Source organism: Aplysia californica, unplaced genomic scaffold (genome assembly GCF_000002075.1).
Source record: "Aplysia californica isolate F4 #8 unplaced genomic scaffold, AplCal3.0 scaffold00334, whole genome shotgun sequence".
In the NCBI taxonomy this organism is placed as follows: domain Eukaryota; kingdom Metazoa; phylum Mollusca; class Gastropoda; order Aplysiida; family Aplysiidae; genus Aplysia; species Aplysia californica.
The window spans coordinates 391,409-406,727 of NW_004797604.1; the positions used below are offsets into that span (position 1 = coordinate 391,409).

A 15,319-nucleotide genomic window follows, 5' to 3' on the forward strand; every position below is an offset into this window, starting at 1 on the left:
AGGAGTGTTTTACGGCGCTCGCAACTGCATAAGGTCACAATATGAGCGCGCGGGACACATTAAACTTTTTCAGGCGCTAGTAATTTTGAATTTTGTCCGGGTGGCGAACGAAGCCTACTCTAATCGATTTTAGACACCGAGGGATCTTGAAAGTGCGCAACTTGCACACAGGCCCTCCGAGATTTTTCGCCCTTGTCCGAGAAGGCTAGGTGTAGATCTGTCCTGCCAGAAGATCAGGGGTGTGGCTGAAAGACAACAGTAAGAAGGAGCCAAGGAGTGTAGTAAAAAGGCTGCAGAAAAAGTCAGGAGCCCAGAGGAGGTGAGGGGTGGGGGCAGAAAGAGGAGACGAGAGCAGACGACAGAACATTGCTAGAGAGCAGAAAAGGAATAGCATATTCTATATCTTACGGCCTTATCAACATGTGATAAAGAGCGGTCTCTCTGAATGCGGTGTAGATCCCTGAGGGGACTGACCACGAAAACTCCCCAAATAGCCCAAGTTGAGGATTCTGGGATTGAAACCAAAGTCTCAAATAATCTTAGCTGTACACGATACCAACTAATCCTTTTCCTTTGAAATGACAAGAGGATGCTACTCCATTATCACTTCCAACTTTCTGTTATGATGCTGTGCCAGTACCTTTTGCCTGTTGGTATAAGTACATGAATAGAGAGGGTATAGCGTGGTAAGGCGCTTCGTTGTGGCAAGCAGGAGACCTGAGTTCTTTTTTTTGGTAAGTGTTTTACGGCGTTCGCAACTGCATAAGGTCATATGAGCGCGCGGGACATATTTAACTTTTTCAGTTGGAAGGAAATTTTGAATTTTGCAAGGGTGGCGGCCGAAGCCTACTCTTATTGATTTTAGACCACCAAGGGATCTTTAACGTGCGCAACTTGCACACGGACCCTCTGAGATTTTTCGCCCTTGTCCGAGAATGCTAGGTATAGATCTTTCCTACCAGAAGATCATAAGTGTGGCTGAAAGACAGCAGTAAGAAGGAGCCAAGGAGTAACAGTAGAAAGGCTGCAGAAAGAGTCATGAGCCCAGAGAAGGTGGGCAAAGGAGGTGAGGCGGTGGGGGCAGAAAGAGGAGACGAAAGCAGACGACAGAACATTGCTAGAGGAGGTGAAAGGAGACAATTATAGAGTAGAAAATTGTTTGGTCGCTACCCGGATTCGAACCCGGGACATTTGAATGAAAGGGCAAGCACCTTAACCTCTAGGCCACGAGAGCCCCCGACCTGAGTTCGATTCCAGAGTGGGGAGAAAAGTTTTATTGAGTATCTGGGTCTGTCTCCTGGGTTTTTGTATCCCTCACAGCCCGGGTTGGCCCTGACAGGCAGGCTGGGAAGCCCGCCTCCTAAATAGTCTAAACTGTTTCAATAGGGGCATAAAAATCACTTACATTAAAATACTTCATTTTTTTCCTTTGAAATTTCTGTTATGATGCTTATCCGGTTCCTTCTGTCTGTCGGTCTATGTGATTACACGAATAATGATTGTGTTGTTCGTTTTCTACAAGTTTGTAAAAAAATAAATAATAAAACAGAAATTGATTAATGGCAATCTATAGCTGAATGCAAGATTTTCAACATAAGCTGCTTTGTGTAAGACGCCGCCATACACCATTTTGTAAAGTGACGTACGATGGGTCAACACTGAACAGTCTTTATGTCGTGTCTGTGTAGCGTAAAAATGAACCATTTTGTCTTGGAAAAGATAATGCTCTGGTGTTTTTCCCCAGGTGAGCTCATGAACGCTACACGAAGCCGGACTGACCTGAGGTTTGGCCTGTATCACTCAATGTATGAGTGGTTCCACCCTTTGTATCTGAAGGATAAGGCGTCCGGATATAAGACGCAAGATTTTGTCAATGTGAGTTTGGGCATGGATTAATGTATTGCTTCTTTGTTTGAATGTGGGTGTCTTTGGGTGTGTATGTGTGTGTATGTGTGTGTGTGTGTGTGTGTGTGTGTGTGTGTGTGTGTGTGTGTGTGTGTTTGAATATTAGTTACTGAGTTAGTGTGTTCGCTTTATGTAAGTTTTTCAATGTCAATATTCCTTTCTGGTTCCGCCTGGAGGCCGAAAGAGAAGAAACAAAGAAAAAGAAAAAACCCAGAGAAATGTCGTGTTGAGTAATGTCTTGTTATAATACAGTTTTAGATAATGTTTGATAATACCATCGCTTATAGGACCTTTCCACTACGTCAAGTAATGACGCAAAGATATCTTTTTTTTGGTTCTGAAACTCAAGAATGTGAATATTCTATTGTTGTTGTGGGTTTTTTTTTAGGCCAAAACATTGCCGGAGCTGTATGAGATTGTGGAGACCTACAAGCCTGAGGTGGTCTGGTCTGATGGGGACTGGGAAGCTCCGGATGTGTACTGGAAGTCTAAGGAGTTCCTCGCTTGGCTCTACACCAATAGGTAGGGTGGGACTTGAAAAGACAGCGGTGTCGTTCCTGTTCACAAACGGAACGCAATCGCAGTGTGGAAGTTGTTTCCCTCTCAGCCCGGGCTGGACTTGGCAGGCAGGGCTGAAATTGATAGCTTTGAAGCACAAGGGGGCTATCCCCAAAAATGCTGTTTTGAGAAAATCGAAGGTAAAGTCTTTGCCCCTTGTTCTTTTGCTTTAAAAGACAAGAAGAGTTTTTCCTATAGCCAAACAAATATACACACCACTGTAACCAAACTTCTCCTATAGGTAGGGCAATGCCGACTTTGGGTGTAGGTCAAGATTTCTGGAAACCCCCGAAATCTGAGTTAGCCTGCCTGTCCTTAAAAGCGACCAATTGCGTTCTAATTAAAAAAAAAATGTCGTAGGAGCGTAAAAAACACCTACATTAATCAAAAACACAAAAACCCCTCAACCCAGTTTGGGCTGTTATAGCCGTGAGCATCTTTGCTTTACAGGCTCGAAATCTGAGTTCATTTTCCATGAAAGGAAGATTTTTGACTTGAATGTAATCCATGACAGCCCAGATTGAAATAGCCAGTCTTATGACCATCCGTAATTTATTTATATAGGCCCCAGCTATCCATTTTAAATCATTTCTTCTTCTTCTTCTATCCCGTGGTTGGGGCAACTGTGGGGGCACCACTGCATCTGAAAACCAGCTCTCGCCATCTATTTATGTCCTCTGCTTTCCTCAGATTGTCACCCATCGTCTTTCCTCTGCACTCTGTAATGTTGTCCTCCCATCTCTTTCTCTGCCTTGGTTCCTTGCAGGATTGTTTTGGCAAGTCCTGTGGATCTTGTGACCTGCCCATACCATTTTAATTTTCGTCTCTTCACTGTGGTCAGTAGATCTTCATATTGCCCCACTGCGTTGGCGATTCTCTTTCGTACCTCAGCATTTGAAACGTGGTCTTTGTACGAGATGTCCTAAATCATTTAGGAGGCGTAAAATATTTGCAACAACGGCAAAGAAACCTTCACATTTATGACCACTATCTTTTCCAGAGTGCCTCTATTTGAAATATTTGACAGGAAGTTCTTAAAAAGACACACCCACCGAACAACAAAACACAGTATCTTAAGTGTTTTTTTTATTCATGAATTCATCTTTGTCTTCTAAACTACAAACTGGTCCCAAGTTCGTGATATGAGCGTCTGAGACCACTACCATTTTTTCACATTTTGGACTATCTCAAGTCTAAGACCACTACAACATTTTTGTCACATGTTTCGGGCAATCTCAAGTGGCCTCTCCTGTATCAAACTCTGTACTGGAATGTGTCTTGCATTGTGATAGTGATAGTACATGATCAGACTTTGTTTTTGCGTAAGCGTACGTAGATATCGATAAATACTGTGCCAAGGTTTTCCTTGATGGATCTCAACCTGCTGATTCAATACTTCAAATAGAGGTCAATACGGACATACAAGAAGTTGCGACAAACCCGAAGAATATTTTTTCTGGATTGGCTTGAATATTGAAATAAGAAAGTTACGCACCGTAACGACTTACAACAGAAAATACTGATGACAGTAAAACCAATAGTAATCTTTCACTATCAGCTTTTTTACCGATGTCTGTGATGTAGCGGTTAGGCACTTTGCTCTAACATGCAGGACACCTCAGTTCGAATCTTGAGAGGCGAGATTTTTTATTGAGTTTTTTTTGTGTGTGGTCTTTCTGCTAGGATATAGTATTCCTCTCAACCTGGTATGGCTTGGCACACCACACCACACCATACCACACCAAACCACACCACCCTACATCACATCACACCACACCACACCACACCATACCACACTACACCACACCACAATACATCACACTACACCACACTACACCACACCACACCACACTACACCACATCACACCACACCACACCACACCACACCACACCATACCACACTACACCACACCACAATACATCACACTACACCACACTACACCACACTACACCACACCACACCACACTACACCACACCACACCACACCACACCACATCACACCACACCACACCACACCACACCACACCACACCACACCACACCACACCACACCACAACACACAACACCGCATCACTTTATTAAGTTTTATTACACTTTACCATATCATCTTATAGCTTCGAAACCTTAGTATTAATTTAATTCAGTAAGTAATTCCTTCTCTTGTTTCCCAGCCCTGTTAAGGACACGGTTGTTGTAAACGACAGATGGGGATCGAACGCTAACTGTACGCATGGGGGTTTCTACACTTGCGGGGACCGCTTCAATCCAGGTAAGTTGGTTAAAAATCAATCAATCAACCAACCAACCAACCAACCAACCAACCAACCAACCAACCAACCATCAATCAACCAATCAATCAATCAATCAATCAATCAATCAATCAATCAATTAATCATTCAATCAGGCTGATAATGTCAGTGAAGCAATGAATGACACAATAAAATTACCAGCATTCTAAGCTATTTGATTTGAGTTCAGGTTAACAGGAGTTATTGTAAAAAAGAAAAAAAGAAAAAAGGAAGAGAATTTTGTGACTTCAGTTATTCTTTCATAATAACAAAGTAGATCTAACAATTTATTAAACAAGTAAAGTAGATGCAACAACAACATGAACTTATCTTTTCTCGTTTGTCAGTCTGTCTGTCAGTCAGTCTGTCTGTCTGTCTGTCTGTCTGTCTGTCTGTCTGTCTGTCTGTCTGTCTGTCCCAGGACAAACTGCCTCCGCCAAGGATTAAAATTGGGGCACCAAATTTTGAAAATAACTATCGCATCTCAAAACTGATTTCATATTCGGAATCAGCGTCTCAAAATAAGCAAAACGGCTCCCGGTGAACCTGATTTGATGCAATACAATGTAAATTCTAGCAAATAATTTTATTTTTTAATTAATCGTCAAAGGTGAAGTTGTGTATCAAGGTCACCCGGTGCGTTGCACATATGCAGGGAAGTCAAAGCAGAAACCCAGCAACGTAAACATTTCTCTGGTCCAAGCTTCTACACACAACAGGGTGCAGTAGGCCCCTATGTCGTGCTTTGCATCTCGATTCTCAACTTAATTGTCAGCTGCTTTCGCTCGGTTGTTTCTAAACAGTCTATTCTCACCAAAATGGATTTTGATCCAGATTGGATAGAAAACTTAATTCGTGCACTGGAAAGTAAACATGTTTGAACAACAAGGCTGATGTTGGCTTTTGCAATCGAGACATAAAAGACAAGATACAATCTAGATCTTGGCCTAGTACCGGCCGAATGGTGAAACACACACACACACACACACACACACACACACACACACACACACACACACATACACACACCCACTATACGCACACGCACTCACAAATATAATTTAACTTCGTAATCGGGCTTTAAATTGCGTTCCCCGCGTGTTTTTTGCTACTTTTGGGTCGCTGATCACGAACATCTTATTATTTATTATTTTTTTGGACAATATTAAGGGAATATTTTTCGAATGCATTTTAACCCCGCCGTGGGCAACAACGAAAACGCCACCTTATGCGCCAGATGAGTCCTGTCCTAGTGCGGCATCTGTTTTGACATGCAAACAATCGACAGTGGGGCAGAGCAGTCCTGTCCGAGACAAGAATGTCGTAGTGCGGTACTAGCCTTAGTGTTTTAGGGTCTGTAAACTGGCTGCGTGCACCGTATGGTTCCCAGGAAGTCTCTTCAGAATGCTATCGGTTCTGCTGGGTGATAATAATAATATAGATTGTACAATACGTAGAGCTTGCTGTTGAAATGGAAAATGCGCTACACAAATGCTATGTATCAAATGCATGTATTATTGTTTTTGTATACCCTCAGGTGTCATCCAGAAACATAAATGGGAGAACGCGATGACCATCGACAAAAGATCGTGGGGTTACAGACGTGATGCTCCGTTGTCTGATTATCTGAGCATTGAGGAATTGCTGCAAACATTCATTATTACTATCAGGTAAATTATGACAGCCTAATAGAGTCTAATAGGCTATCTCACCGTCTGCCTCTCGGGATCTAAGATAGTGATTTGGAATGGTGGGTTAGAATTGGGTCAAGTGAGTGAGTGAGTAGGGGTAAACCCGCGCGTTCACAACACCAAAAAACAAAATAAAAAACGATCGACCGTTTGTCGCCCGTCTCTCGGGAAATTGGTGTGTTGAAATGAATCACCGGTTGTATACTTTAGCAACCAGTGAATATTTTGTTTTCCATACAGCGAATACAAACGTTGTAACTCAGAAATAAAGTTGCGAGAAATGCGGCATTATTGACTGTGGCTTGCCGCGCAGAGGTCTATCTTACTACGTAGTGTGTTAAATTTGGTACTCAGTTAGGTATTACTTGAGTTTGAAAATAACCGTTAGAAAAAAAGATGGAAGGCGAAAAACTGATTGAAGAAATATTCACATATTAGTACACATAATGTATTACGACAAGAGTGACAAAAATCAATCACAGCAACAAGCACACGCCTGAGGTAAATAAGTAAGCCTGCAGGCAAACAGTCTAGTCGGGTCATTTCAGAACTGTTACTTTGTTGGTGGACACACACGCCGGAAATAAACAGACCGAATCGCTTTCTCCCAAACAAATATTCTGGTCATTTCTGCCGTGGTGGACATGCAGCCTAAACCTTCAGTTTTGGGTTGGGGATACACGAATGTAAATTGACACTGTTTTTGTTTGATCTATTTTCAGCTGCGGAGGCAACATGCTAATGAATGTAGGACCCCCCAAACATGGCCAAATTGCTCCAATATATGAAGAACGACTAACTCAGATGGGGTCCTGGCTCGAAGTTAACGGCGAGGGTGTCTATGCTTCCAGGCCCTGGACTTACCAGAATGAGACGGTGACCAAAGGTGTATGGTGAGTAACATTCTATTTCTCGTGTATGCATGGTGTGTATTGTGTAGAAAGAGGGGGGTGTATTACATTTCCCCGCTCACAAACTTCTGCTGTCCACAGAGATACAAGAATTCCTAAACCGACTGACAATATATTTTTTACACATAGTTACCCCTTTATGATATCTGCTCTCTTGTCATCAGATACATTGCACCTAGGCGAGAGAGTGATTTTGATGGTTACGCTGTTCTTTCTCACTTTCAACAAACCGTTCCGCTAGTCAAACATCTGCTTTTATCCATCCTTTCCCTCTCTTTACCGTCCATCCCCATCAAATTCCTTCGGTGACGGGTGAGTGTGGTGGCAGCAAGCTTGCATAGGCTGGGAGCTGTTAGCATACACCTCAACGTATGTAGGCTTTGGGTTTTGGTCGTTTCATTACCGTGTTGAGGTAATTGTGAGATCCGGCAACACCCATGGTATCTGAGGAACCTATTTAGGACAGCACTGGTCACCCCACAAGGGGAAGGAGCTAGAAAAGGTGCCCTAAAGAGAGTTCACCTCATCTACTCTGACTGGTCCACCGCGATCAGTAGGGATGCCTCAATGCGGTCGAAACAATAAAAGATAACGTGGCAAGCTTGTCTCTGCCAGAATTGGTCTCATCGGCCACAACAGAAGCCGCACTTCATGTTAACCGTATAATAATAATCTATTTTCTAACTCGTTTGTTTCGCTGGAGAAATGGTCTTCTCTGCGGATGTATTGGTCATCGCCAAAATTGACGGACGAGCTATTATTTATTGCTCTCTCTCAGCTACCTTATTTTCACATATTAATATAATCAGGGTATTAGAATGTTAGACTTAGATTTTTGTATCTTTTTGAATTTGTTGCTCTGTATCCAGAAGGCACTGTTTTTGAATCATTTTATCGTTTTCAACATTAGTTGAATGAAAATATATCCTAAAATCTTTCTTTAAACAGTTGATGTTATTGCATTTAGCAAAATCAAATACAATGAAACTTGATTTGGCTAAATCTCATACTTATCTTTTTAGGTACACAAAGAAAACCGAGACCAGTGGCACGTCCGTGTACGCGTTTGTCTTCTACTGGCCAGACACGGAGATTCTCAGCCTTGATTTACCTCAAGTATCTTCTGCTACCAAAGTATCTCTACTGGGGTATCCGGCCTTGTTCAACTTCCATACTCGTAGTCCTAGAGGGCTGGACATCTCCGTTCCTCCAATTGCTGTGAGCAAAATGCCTTGCCAGTGGGTGTGGGTCTTCAAGATCACGGCTGTGGAGAACTGAATTTGGACAAAAATTACGATGTGTCGTTATGTTGTTGTAAACGTTTTCTCCTGACTAGAGACTCAAGCTTTGCAAAAACTACTTTTTATGAAGATATAACAATTTATAGACAGATCAATGAGCCTTGGATTTTTGTTTAAAAATGCCCCCCCCCTCCCCCCCCAAAAAAGAATGTTTCAGTTGTAATTAACAACCACACCTGTTTATAATAACGTTTAGTCTCGTAGTATTTTGGTTTTCTTTGTTTACCTGCTCTTTTTATAAATAATTTTATATTTTTGTGAATTAAATATAACAGTATTATAACGTATGATCTTAGTTCTGCTTGCATTTATCCTTTGATTCACTGTTCTTGTTTTTCTGCCGTGTCACCCTTAGGTATGATTCTATTTCGTTCTTCTAGGTAGGCTTGTTTGTCATAATAAAAAATTGAAAAAATGAATAGTCCCTTCTCAAACAGTCCAAATAGAGGGCATAAACAGTGAGCCCACCTTTACCAAATTCTAAATGTTTAAAACAATTAGTGGTGGTGATAGGGAAGATGTCTATTATTGATTTATTTCCAGTTGTTTTCTGTTGTTATGAAATTTCAAAAGGCCAGTATTTTTTCAGGAATATTGAAGCATGCATGCACAAATGCATTTTTCTGAGAAATATTGTGGAAGAAATAAAAAAAAATGGAAAGTCCAAATTATTTTGAAATTTGTGGACATTAAAAAGCCCTTGACAGCATTTACCGAAAGGTCACTGCAACTTGCAATTTATGACTCCTAATGAAAATAATAAACAGTTTTAAATCAGTATTATATACCAAAGCTAGCTGATGTGTCCTAGCTGAAGGAGAACTAGAGACACATTTTGAAATAAGTTCTAGTGCTAACTCTAGAAGGCAATAAACTATCACCTGTACTTTAATGAATTGTGATAGATTTTGAAATGAGACAGAGCAAAGACATTCAGACAGGTATTGGATGAACAAATGGAACATATTTAGTCGATTTAGATTTTGCCTATGACATCTGCCCCTCACGCACGACAGTACATGAAATGAGATTAAAAACAAATGATTTAGTAAGGACTGGACACAAAAGTTGGCCTTGTAATAATTGTTTCCAAAAAGAAGTGCTGCAATCATCTCCAGAAACCACTCTCACCACTTTTCATGGAGAACTTCTTGCAGAAATTAGTAAATTCAAGTACGTTGGCAGCATTATGTCCAAAACTGCAGACTGCATTGACGAGTTCCACTAAAGACTTAAAACGCGTGGATCAATTTCGTCAAATGAAAGAAAGATACATCTGGAATTTAGAGTCATTTTGACTGAAGACGAAATTAATTATGTATAATTGCTATGTTTTGACTCTACTGACTACGTTTCATAAATGTTGGAAACAAACAAAGCAGTTCAACGAGAATTAAAAAAGCTTCCGAACAAAATGTTTACGAAGAGTTTTATAAATAATAAGAAATGAATATATTACAAATAATGAAGTATTGGAAAGAGCTGAAATTGAAGATCTCAACACGACCATAAAAAGGAGAAAATGGAGATATTCAGGAGAATTTTAAGAGTGCAGAAGACATGATTGCGTATTAGATGTGGTATTGGAGACCAACTGGAAAAAGTAAAAAAGAGGTGGAAAAGCAGGAAGTTACAGAGACACAATAAAGATGAGGTAATCACACAGGGTCTGCATGAAGAAGGTCGCCAGGGACAGGCAATCGTGGCGTCGAATGCTATCCGCCTTATGTTCCTGGCAGTATAGGGAGGTGGTAAGTTAGGCACATGTGGAATTTTAATATCTTTGATTCCACACACGAATGATTTAAATTATTCTGTGTTCATGTTTGAAATAATAACAAGGACAACTGTTTTGTACGTCCTTTCTAGATAAGCTGGTTGTGTGCTGTCAAAATGCATATTGCTATGACGAGAATCTGTTTTAAAAGTATGCACATTTTAGAAAAGCCAGTTGAGTGCTATTGAACCTGCATAGGATCATTATGCTTTAGTTGTCACCGAATTTGAACACGATTTTCTATAGTATGCACATTTCTCTTTTCTAAAGTTTACATATCGTCGAGTTATAAGAAAAGGGGGCGTTTACCCTCGACCAATTTTAATGTTATCTGACACTCTCACACCCTTGCAGAAAGTCTACTCAGAATTTGGTAGATATAATCCCAAACGTGCCTAACAGCCGATTAAGACTATTATAAGTGTGTCTTCTGTTATTTACATATTTCGTGGCCATTCCCACAGGCTATACAGCCATTCGATCCGTGAAGAGCCTAGAAGCGTTTTTGCGATTTAAAATTTCGTGATTATTTTATATGAATTTATCATTCCATATTGGATTCAAAAGTACATTTGTTGTATAATTTGGCGTATCTTTCGATATTTCATTTTTACTTCTTTGTATGTCTTGTATAAATACGATGACATTTTATGCCGAAGCTGGCTGACTTAAAAGCCGGTCAACTGTATGAAATGGATTTAGTCGAGGTACTTTCAGGCCAGTCACGAAGGACTTTTTTCTTTTTCAATAGCCAGGCATAGGACAGACATTTCTGACGTCAGAAGGCTCTTTGGGAAAAATGTCTGTTTAGTCGTGATATTATTGTCAGTAAAAAAAAATCCCCTACCCTTTCCTGAAACCTCAAATCTTTTCGGGGGTAAGATAGGGTGCAGTGGCTGTGGGGGTGCTCTGAGTTAATCTATTAATTCCTTGGTACACCAACAACCAGTCTATTTGCACTTTATAAAACATACAAGAGTCTGACTCCTATATTAACAAGTACTCTACGTCTGGCAGTTTAAAGTCAACTATACCCTTTAAAAAAATTAAACCTTGACTTCTGAAGTATGGAATTTTTGGAAAAGCAAACTGGTATAGGTTTAACGCCTGTGTCAACATAATACACTTATTTAAGAGGCAGGACCTCCGACTTTAACGGTTTTTTTGTGTTTTACCGCGCTCACACCTACATGAGGACATTTGAGCGCGAGGGACACATTAAACATTTTCAGTTGGGGCAGGAAATTTTGAACTTTGCCCGGTTGGCGGCCAAAGCCTACTCTTATCGATTTTAGACCACCAAGGGACCTCTGAGATTTTTCTCTCTTGTCCGAAAAGGCTAGGCGTAGATCTTTCCTACCAGAGATTCATGGGTGTGGCTGAAAGACAACAGTAAAAGGAGCCAAGGATTAGCAGTAGAAAAGCTGCAGAAAGAGTCAGGATCCCAGAGGAGGGGACAAAGGAGGTGAGGGGGTGGGGGCAGAAAGTGGAACCGAAAGCAGACCACAGAACATAGCTAGAGAGCATGAAAGGAGGTGAAAGGAGACAATTTTAGAGAAGAAAAGTTTTCCGTCGCTACCTGGATTCGAACCCGAGACTTTGAATGAGTGCCGGACACCTTAACCTCCACACCACGAAAACCCCTGAATGCAATTCTTTCAATCTTAATACCGACTTTTACTAATCTTGCGATTTTGATAGAACAGACAGAGCATTCGGTTTCTGACCTCACGATCTAAGTAAATCAAAACGTCCAAAAATGTTAGATAGAGCTTTATAATTCTACGACAGCGAAATGTCCGATCAGCAGCAGATGAAGGTCATTGTTGCAGGATGATTGGAACCCTCATTCACAGACCAGAAATAACAATTTTCGTATAAGAGAGAATACATTTGGCTTCTGCCTGCCGTTTTTAATAACAGATAAAGAAAACAGATGGGAAAATCTGCATGAACAACGAATCAATGCCCCCAAAACAACGAGCCTTCATCTTGTAAACTATCAGGAAAGGACCGTTATAGTAAATGTTACAAATTCACCGGGGTAGTGCCGCACCGCACTTTGATCTATCTACGTTAGTACAAATGTATCAGTGTCTTTTTAAATATAAAAATACAATTCACTGGAGTACAGGCTTGCTGCACACACATGGTCTAAGTAGCCTGTTTGTCGATAAGGGCATTATACCTTTACGTCTTTATACAGTTTCAAACTAATCCCAGGCCTGGCGCAAGAGACTGAACAATAATTAGGCAGAGTTTTTGTCCTATTTCTACATTGTGGCATGGTTCATAATAGTTAGTGCCCCGTATGTCTCAGCATTAGACACTTTCATTGCCTCGTTCTTCTTCATTCGAAAATTGTGACTTTGATGTAGATCTAGATCTAATCCATGCCAGCCTGAGCTGGCTCCTCAAGCAGGGCAGGAGTAGTCCTCCTAAATGACCCAGGTCACGGTAAAAGAGGGTTTAGGTTTATGTTCTGTCTCTTCGAGAGTGCTTCGGGAATCAGAGGTATGCGATTAGTGTCCTTGAAATATTTGACAAGAAATTGGCTTGGATTAGTAAAAAACATACGAACCCCCCCCCCCCAACTCCCCCCCCCCCCAAAAAAAAACAACAAAAAAACCCAAAACAACAACAACAAAAATCTCCAACTAAAACATAAGTATCATAAGTGTTTTCCTGTTCATAGATTCATCGTAGTCCTCTAAACTGCAAACTAGCCTTAAGTTCAAGATATGGGACGACTGCATCCACGTTATTTTATACGTGACCTTTGCTGTATCAAACAGTACTGAGCGTTTGCCAAGAAGTTCGTTTCGATGAAGGAAAAACAAAACAAAAACGAACGACAATGAGGTGTTTCTTAAGTGTTTTCCTGTTCATAGATTCTTCTCACTTTTCTAGAGTGCAAACTGTCCTCAAGTACATTAATCATAATAATAATATATATTACAACTACTGTCATAGTATGTGTCTGTATTATACTTGTAGATGTTGATTTTAAAACTGTGGCAGGGTTATCCTTGATGGCTTCCAATCTGTTGATGTTATGCTGAAAATGGCAATAGGTGCAGACTTCCTACCAATTGTGATTAACTTGCTCAGATTTTTGATTGGCTTTATAATTGAACTAAAAACAAGATAAGTGCTGTAGTTACTTACAAAAACAAATATTCGAATACTGATTACAGTAAAACCATTTATAATCTTTCACGGATAGCTCATCACAAAACATATTGCAGCTTCTAAACAGAGTCAACGCTCGCCGACATGATTTACTGTAAAAAAACAAAATTTATTTGTCCGCAGAAGGAAAACCGTGACAATTTATTTATTTTTTCATAACAAATCTGTGGTAATTAATACATTTTTTCATTGTGGAAACGTTTTAAAGCAAATGAGTGTTTTATTCATGCGATGCGGACCAATGGCCTCAAACACTGAATAAACGTACTTACTTAGGCCTACTTACTTACTTACTTGTGTGTGTACATGTGTGCATGTGTGTGTATGTGTATGTGTATGTATGTGTGTGTGTGTGTGTGTATGTGTGTGTGTGTGTGTGTGTGTGTGTGTGTGTGTGTGTGTGTGTATGTGTATGTGCGCGCGCGTGTGCGTGCCTGGGAATGGAAAACAAAACGGTGGAAGGTGGGATTGGGTAAAACAGTCGGCCAGCTGCTGTTCAGATGAGCTAAGCCCACCATTTTGAATTTTGTTTGTTTGTTTAGATTGCAGATTCTTAACCTTTGGTGTCAATTGCTTACACATAAAATGTTTGGTCGAAACCCGAAACTTTATTGTTGATAATATAAAGCAAGAAAAGATTCACAACGTGGGTACAGTTTGTGAAAGAAATGAACGTTTTTTTCCCTCTCATCTGAACATATGTGAGGCGTGCTGACACAATGAGTTACTTCTCACAGTCCACAAATGGAGATATTGACCAAAAATTTACAGTATAGGGTCAAATTTGTAAATTTTCTATAGATGCCATATTCTTTAAGTATAACACTCCTTATATTTCATACCTATAAATTGTAAAAACTTCACCTATAAGTGTGATGTATCTATTTCCTTAAGGCCTGAATCCGAGAAGTAACTCTTTTTGTCAGCTCGCTTCACATATTTTTTAGTTGCTTTCTAATCTTAAGACTTTTGCCCACCTTGCCAAAGATAGGTAATTTATAGCGACAGGTACTTCGCATGTAACATTTTAGACGTTTTTGTAAGTCCAGTTACATTCATTAGAACGCCCCCAGGCAGAAATATCAACCCGCAGTTTTGTTTCCCTGAGTATCGCCAGCTTGTTTGGTCATGTGACTTTGATAATATTATAAGCAGCTCAGCAGCCGGCCAGTTTCTGCAGCCAGTTCACTGGTTAACATGACATCGTTAACTTGTGCCGGAAAAGGTCTCGCCTTTTCCTTTCTGATTTCAGCCTGTTTTCTTTCTTTGTTCCAAGATGTCAATGGTTACGAGCCTAATTGGAAGTCGATAGATTCGAGGCCTCTGCCTGGTTGGTACGATGATGCCAAATTGGGTATCTTCATTCACTGGGGAGTTTTTTCAGTCCCCAGTTTCTCATCAGAGTGGTTTTGGTATAGATGGAAAGTCAAAAAATATCCGCCAGTTGTTGAATTCATGGAGAAGAATTATCCACCAGACTTTACGTATGCAGACTTTGGCAAGGAGTTTACTGCTGAATTTTTTGACGCAAACAAATGGGCAGACATGTTTGAGAAAGCTGGCGCAAAGTGAGTATGTAAAATAATTTTTACAAACATTTATTTATTACCACGCTTACACTTGGGTTAGGCCTCTTACAGGAATGGCTAAAATGTAATAGAAGTCATATATTATATATAAACCCCCCCCCCCCAA

General features: G+C 40.4%; 2 protein-coding genes across 3 annotated transcripts in view; both read left to right on the plus strand.

Annotated features, from left to right (window-relative positions):
* LOC101849385 (alpha-L-fucosidase) overlaps nt 1–8,791 on the plus strand; it is an 11,775-nt gene extending 2,984 nt beyond the window's left edge. For both annotated transcript variants that reach the window (XM_035970894.1, XM_005102676.3), the window contains exons 3-8: nt 1,745–1,875; nt 2,294–2,427; nt 4,636–4,733; nt 6,290–6,422; nt 7,166–7,336; nt 8,377–8,791. In XM_035970894.1, the coding sequence (XP_035826787.1) occupies nt 1,745–1,875; nt 2,294–2,427; nt 4,636–4,733; nt 6,290–6,422; nt 7,166–7,336; nt 8,377–8,632 (923 nt within the window). In that variant the 3' untranslated portion in view covers nt 8,633–8,791. The remainder of the gene's footprint in view (nt 1–1,744; nt 1,876–2,293; nt 2,428–4,635; nt 4,734–6,289; nt 6,423–7,165; nt 7,337–8,376) is intronic.
* A 5,809-nt stretch (nt 8,792–14,600) lies between these two features.
* The window catches only part of LOC101849140 (alpha-L-fucosidase), an 8,920-nt gene continuing 8,201 nt past the window's right edge, over nt 14,601–15,319 (plus strand). Inside the window, exon 1 of the mRNA XM_005102675.3 lies at nt 14,601–15,192. Within this exon, the coding sequence (XP_005102732.1) occupies nt 14,822–15,192 (371 nt within the window). The 5' untranslated portion in view covers nt 14,601–14,821. The remainder of the gene's footprint in view (nt 15,193–15,319) is intronic.